The sequence below is a fragment of the Tupaia chinensis genome, unplaced genomic scaffold, assembly GCF_000334495.1.
Source record: "Tupaia chinensis unplaced genomic scaffold, TupChi_1.0 Scaffold145367_1, whole genome shotgun sequence".
In the NCBI taxonomy this organism is placed as follows: Eukaryota; Metazoa; Chordata; class Mammalia; order Scandentia; family Tupaiidae; genus Tupaia; species Tupaia belangeri.
This window is the reverse complement of record NW_006205228.1, coordinates 833,813-840,228: the sequence shown is the minus strand read 5'-3', so window position 1 is coordinate 840,228 and position 6,416 is coordinate 833,813. Positions and strand designations below refer to the sequence as shown.

Below are 6,416 nucleotides of genomic sequence, written 5' to 3'. Positions count from 1 at the left end.
GATCTGGTTTAGCAACTCTCCTTTGTGTCCTTCTAGTTGCTATATCATGGTTCATCACTCTGTGTTCTAGTTGTCTTCTTTCTGTTCCTCTCACTGATCTCTTTGTGGTCAGATTTATGTGTTTTTTTTTCCTGTATTCCAGTGTCTGGCTTGATGTATAGTAAATGTTTAAAAGTAATTGTTTAGGGACCAGCAGTTGGTGTAATGGCTATGTCGCTGGACTCCCATGTAGTTGACCACAGTTTGAGTCCCGAACCCAGTGGCTTAAACTCACGCTGGGTGTATGGCATGCCTGCCCAAGATCCTAAGAGGAGAATGGAAGAGAAGGGATTGTGGTGTGGCCATCCCCCCTGGGGGGTGATTTCTCATTTTCTGTCCCTCTGTCTCTCTCTGTCTTTCTTGTGAGCACATGCACCCTATAGCAAAAGCTCTCAAAAAAAACAAAACAAACAAAAAAGTAGATGTTTAAAGTGAATGAATGCATGCATGAATGAGTGGGGGGACATTAGAGTCAGATCTTGAAAGATGATTAGAATTTACCAAGCAGAGAAATAGTAGACGAGCATTCTAGAGAAAATGAGTTGAATTATTTTATTCCTAGAAGGCACATGTACTCATCAGATAGGAAGGGAGAAGACACCTCCTAATGTTACATGGCCATACCGCAATCCCTTTTCCTCCGTTTCTCCATCCTGTCCAGATTTTTTTATGCATGCACACATGCCCAATGTGTTTTTCAAGCTATGGCTGAGATTTAAACCACAGTTGGCCATATGGGATCTGGCTCCCTTAATCACTAGGCTGTGGGGCCAGCTCACAACGCTAGTTTTAAAAATTAATATGACCTTTGTTGCTGGTTACACACTGCTGATGAGTATCACAGGAAATTTGAGGTTGGTGGTGGAAATGTAAGGAGAGCCTTTCTTCTGGCTGTTCATAGCCTTATGGTCTCTCCTTCTGACTTACTCTTGGAAGGATTGAAGGTTTATGTTTTTGCCTAGTTCTGATTATGGATTTGTAAAATAACTTTTCTGCTAAGCTTTGTGCTGCCCATTCACCAATTCTTAAGATGTGGGGAAATAAATTCTACTTACGGACTTGAAGAGTAGGTAGGGAGGGAGGGCACATGGAAGTAAGTTCTCATAGCTGTCACACTGCCTGCTCTGCTCTGTCGGTGCAGTCTACTCTTGGGGAACTTTCCTCTTTGAACTAGACCAAGGTCTCTGTTAAGGACCCACTCACACTAACCTGGGGACAGTCATCTGTTCAGCCAAGTGGACATTTAAAGAAATCTTTTACAGAAGCAAAATCTGTTACAACTACTGTTCTTTGCTTTCTTAAAACCAAGAGAAAAAATACCTGTGAGAAATGTAAAGTTTTTTTTTTAATAGAAAAGAAGCATTATACTTGGGAGACTGCCTCACTTCCCAGTTTATTTAATTAACAATAATAACAAAATAGCTGTATTCCTTGAGCATTTATTTAAATATTGTAGTAGCCAGTGAGATGAGCATGACAATCACGTGAGATGAGTAGTTATTTGCACTTTACAGATAAGGTATTAGAGTCTGAGAGAGGTTCCAGGTCACATAGCTAGGAATGATGAAACAAGACTTTGAAACCAAGCATGCTTGACTCCAGAGTTTTTGCTTTTAACTAGTAGGCTTAATGGCTTCCCTTTTATATTCTCATATGTCTATTTCATTGGTCTCCCTCTTTGTCAGGGAAAATGTGGGCTGCTCAGAAAAGCCTCTTGAGCTATTCCAGTGAGGTTGTACCTGTGGTTTATTACATGCTTCTGTCTTCTTCCTCTCCGTAGCTATGGGGTGCTGCTTTGGGAGCTGCTGACTGGCGAGGTGCCCTTCCGAGGTATCGATGGGTTAGCGGTAGCTTATGGAGTGGCCATGAACAAGCTTGCCCTTCCTATTCCTTCCACATGCCCAGAACCTTTTGCCAAACTCATGGAAGGTAAGTTGCCCATGGCCTGAATAAAACCATAGATGGCTGACCCTCTTACAAACACTTGGCAGATTCTGGCCAGATCTACACGATCAGTTATGGAAAGAGAAACAAGTATTAGTCGTCCAGGGAGGAATCCTATGGGCAGCTGGGAGGGTGTCTTGAAGGTGCTGGCAACACATTGCTGTCCAGGTCCCTTCTGTCCATCTCTAGTGGCTGTAGAAGTTAACCTAGTAACTAACACCTGCTGTCGAGCCCTTCAGTATGTTACTATATATGACACAACAGGCAGGTCTAGCAGCTTTTATTTCAGGACCTCTTAGTGTCTTAATATTGAAGTGAAGACCATATGAAAAGAAAGGGACTTTAAAAGTTGTCTAGTCACACTCTTAATTTTCTGAGTGATGCAAACCTGAGAGAAGTTAAGTGGCTAGGTGGCCCCTCAGTGACTGGGCTGGAATGGAATAGAATTCACTTTTCCTGCTCTAATGCTTTTTAATACTTGCCTCCTCATTATTCCATGGAAGTGGGGAAGGGGCACTCATTTATTTATGGGAAATTGAGGCCCAGGGTGTAGCTATCCATTGTCAGGACTCGAATCGTGTAGTAACGTGGTAAAGTGCTGTAGCAGTAGTTTTATAGAAAACTGCTTGGGCTATAATTCAAGTCAGAGTTGGACAGGAACCGAATGCTGCATTTTCTGATCTTACTCTTTATGGCTGTGATGGTGGGCAGCGTGCTTTACTTCCAGGGTGCTTTGGGGTTCCCTAAATTCCAGCTTTTTTTGGAAGGGGAAAGGAGAGGTAGTTTTTGGGTTAGTGAAGTCATGGAGATTTGCCTCTGTCCATTTACACCTCTGTTTTCTCATGTGTTCCATTCAGACTGCTGGAATCCCGACCCCCATTCACGACCATCTTTCACGAATATCCTGGACCAGCTGACTACTATAGAGGAGTCTGGTTTCTTCGAAATGCCCAAGGACTCCTTCCACTGCCTGCAGGATGACTGGAAACATGAAATTCAGGAGATGTTTGACCAACTCAGGGCTAAAGAGAAGGTAAAAAAAAGAAAAAAAAAAAAAAAGAAAGGCATGCATTGAATTGATGGACTTTCTCCACTAGAATCTCTGGACTGAGTCTGACCAACCACCCTGATTCTTTCATTGTTATTTAAGCATATCCATCTATTTCTCCCATGAGAGAGACAGGCACCCCTATAAGGTCTTCAGGCTATGATTGGCCCCCACTCTCAGCTGGCCCAGATCACAGGCACACACATGCCTGCAGTGCTCAGGAAGGTCCCAGGATATGAACCCAGGACTTTTCCTATGTGAATCCAGTCATGTTACTACCATGCTCTGCCAAGCCCTCTACCACCTTGAGGCTGACCAGGTCATTCTCCTGCTTGGTATCTACGTAATTGCCTAATCCACAAGAGCACCATGGGGCAAACACCTATAGTGTCTCGCTTTGCCAGCTGAGGTTCTAGAAAGGTTTCTGTGTTCCATAACTGACTTCTCAAGGAAGGTTAACTTGATACAGGCTATGTCAATGCTGAGAATAGTTATCAGAACATCCCGCCTGTGTCTTTTGGTAGCAGAACCAGAAACAGAATATGCATTAGAAATATTATAGGTCTGAAATTGTGTGACATTTTTCAGTTTATTTTTTTAAGTTTATTTCTTCCATGAGCAAGAGAAACTGAGAGACAGCACCACCAGCAGAGCCCCAGTGCTGCCATCTACTCCCAGCTTCAGCCATTCCTGATTATGTGCACATGCATGCCTGGTGTACTCAGGGAGGTCTCTAGATTCAAACCCAGAACCTTTCCACATGAGTCAGCCTTGTAGTGTTGCATTTTATCATGGCACCTATTTATTTCATTTTTTTAAAAAAATTGCTATAGAGCATGTAAGCTCACTGGAGAGAAAGTGAGAAAGCCCTTCCTGCCCCTACCCCTGGCCAGATGGCCATGGTACAATCCTTTCTCCTTCATTCTTCTTTCTGAATCTTGGGCTTGTACACACATGTGTCCCCCCACTGGATCTGGGACTCAGACTGTGCAGTCGGCCATGTGGGATCTTGCCACTTTAACCACCATGCCACTGGGTGACTGTTTTTATGAAAAGTACTGTAAGCCCAAACCAACTGGGAGTTCATAAATGTCTAGTCTACTAGAGCTCTGTTGTCTTATTTTGGTGGCCATTCCCTAAATGGCTCCTCTCTGTTCCCTTGGTGTGGTGCACCCAGTCACTGTCCATACAGGTGAAGCCAGTTATAACCAATTTTGTTGGTTACACTATAGGGGTAGGACTGTCAGAGATAAAGCCAGGGGTATGTGGGATGTCCATATAGACTTTGTTCATTTCTTTTATCCCTCGTTTTGTACCGTGGGAACCTGGGATGTTATTAGCTATATAATTAGTAGCTAAAATTATGTATGGATTTATGGTTTCCCAGGTTTTTTTCACCCGAAAGGTCAGATGAAACTCTTCTATCCAAGAGTCTTATGGCCCCTGTCCCTATTATGTAGAGAAGGTGGTGTTGTCATTTCTATCTCAGAGCTGAGACTCAGTAAGAGAGTCTAAAGTCACAGGGCTAGAGAAGAAGTAAAACCTTTTTTTTTTTTAATTTTTTAGTTTATTAATCCTCTCATGAAAAATCCGCACAGTCACCTCATATAGTCATTGCAGAATCTTTACTCCTTCAACTGCTCTCCAATCTCCAGCTTACTTTTTGCTAGCACCAACATTGGCCTTTGCAGTCCCCCTGACTTTCTTCATTCTCTTCTTGTGTTCCTTTTGTTGTTTTCTTGACATCTTTTTCTTCTCATAAAGGCCATGTCTTGCAAGTCTATATTGTTCTTCACATAATCCAAAGAATCATAAATGATGCCAAAGCCAATTGTCTTGCCACCACCAGCATGGGTTCTGAACCCAAACACAAAGATGCCATCTGGTATGGTCTTGTACATCTTTGCTACCTTTTCCTGAATTTCTGTCTTAGGTACTGTTGCCTTCCTCGGGTGAAGGACATCAATGACCATTTGTTTCCTCTGAAGTAGTCAGTTGGTCATGAATTTCCTGGTTTGGATAGTTACTGTGTCATTCATGATGGTGGTATACCCTCAAGCAGCCAGGGAGGAAAAGAGCAAGAAGCAAAACCTTGAACCTAAGCCTTCTGATTCCAAAACCTGTATTCTTTGCAATGTCATCATTGTTCCTCTGTACTAATGACTTAAAAATAATTTCTGGAGGGATTTGAAGGGATTAAATCCTTTTATGGAACAAAGCAATCCTAAACACAGTATTATTTGGCAAACTGGTAAGCAGTCTTCAGGGGAATGAGTGAGCTTATGACAAATCTTCAGGGACCCTGTGAGTGGACCTGCACTGACCATTGAACAGAGTGATTCCAAGAGTTGCTGTTATCACTAACGCTGGCCGGCCTTTTTTTTTCTTCTTCTTTTTCTTTCTTTTCTTTCTTTTTTTTTTGGAGAGGTTTCTGCTATAGGGCACGTGCGCTCGCCAGACAAGACAGAGACATAGAGACAGAAAGCGAGAAATCACCCTCCAGAGGGGATGGTCACGTCGCAATCCCTTCTCCTCCATTCTCCTCTCGGGATCTTGGGCATGCACGCCCACGCGTCCGGCATGAGTTTTAAGCCACTGGGTCTGGACGCGAACCGCGGTCGACTACATGGGAGTCCAGCGACATAGCCATTACAGTAACTGCTGGTTCCCTGAATCACTGACTCTTGATTTCTTTTGGTTGATGAAATTATAAGGGTACCAGCCAGTAAGAAAAATGAAACTTGGATTTTGTCAGTAAGTAGTTACTAGGAAAAAACAAAACCCATTTTCATAATAGCTGACAGCTGTCAAACATGAACTACGTGCCATGCTCTGTCATAATTAATATGAATTGTCATCTGTGAAAGATAGAAATTGTCCTATGTCTGTGACATCAGTGCTGTTGACTCCAGATGGCATGTGATGCCCATACTAACTTGCCCAAGGGTGCAGCTAACGGCAGTGAAGCTGAGACTTAAATTCAGGCTGTTTTATTCCAAGTCCTTGCTCTTAAGCACCAGGCTGTGGTGCCCTCTCTGTTGTATGGCTTGCAGGTAGGCAAGTGAGGATAAGATGTGTAATGAGCTCTCCCTGGAGAGATTCCGCTTAAATCACTGTGTATGTGCAAGATGTGATTTGCAGACTGTGTAACACAAGCAGGTGCTACAGAAGTAACAGACTTACCTTTTCTGAGGGTCCTCCAGGTGTATGGTGCCATAGGCGTATTTTCCACAAATGCCCTGACTCCCACCATATGATTCAGCTTCTAGGTATTGTGTGTTGGGTTTGAGTTCCCTTAAGGAAGACTCAAGGCCTCACTTAGACAAGAGCATGCAGGAAATAAGGACTTAGAAAGGTTGAAATTGGCCTGAACTTTTAACAGCAA

The 6,416-nt window shown here is 43.1% G+C and overlaps 1 protein-coding gene across 1 annotated transcript in view; it reads left to right on the top strand.

Annotated features, from left to right (window-relative positions):
• Positions 1–6,416, top strand: part of MAP3K9 (mitogen-activated protein kinase kinase kinase 9) — an 84,915-nt gene that overhangs the window by 59,416 nt on the left and 19,083 nt on the right. Inside the window, 2 exon segments of the mRNA XM_006172383.2 lie at positions 1,820–1,968; positions 2,841–3,016. Coding sequence (XP_006172445.1) covers positions 1,820–1,968; positions 2,841–3,016 — 325 coding nt within the window.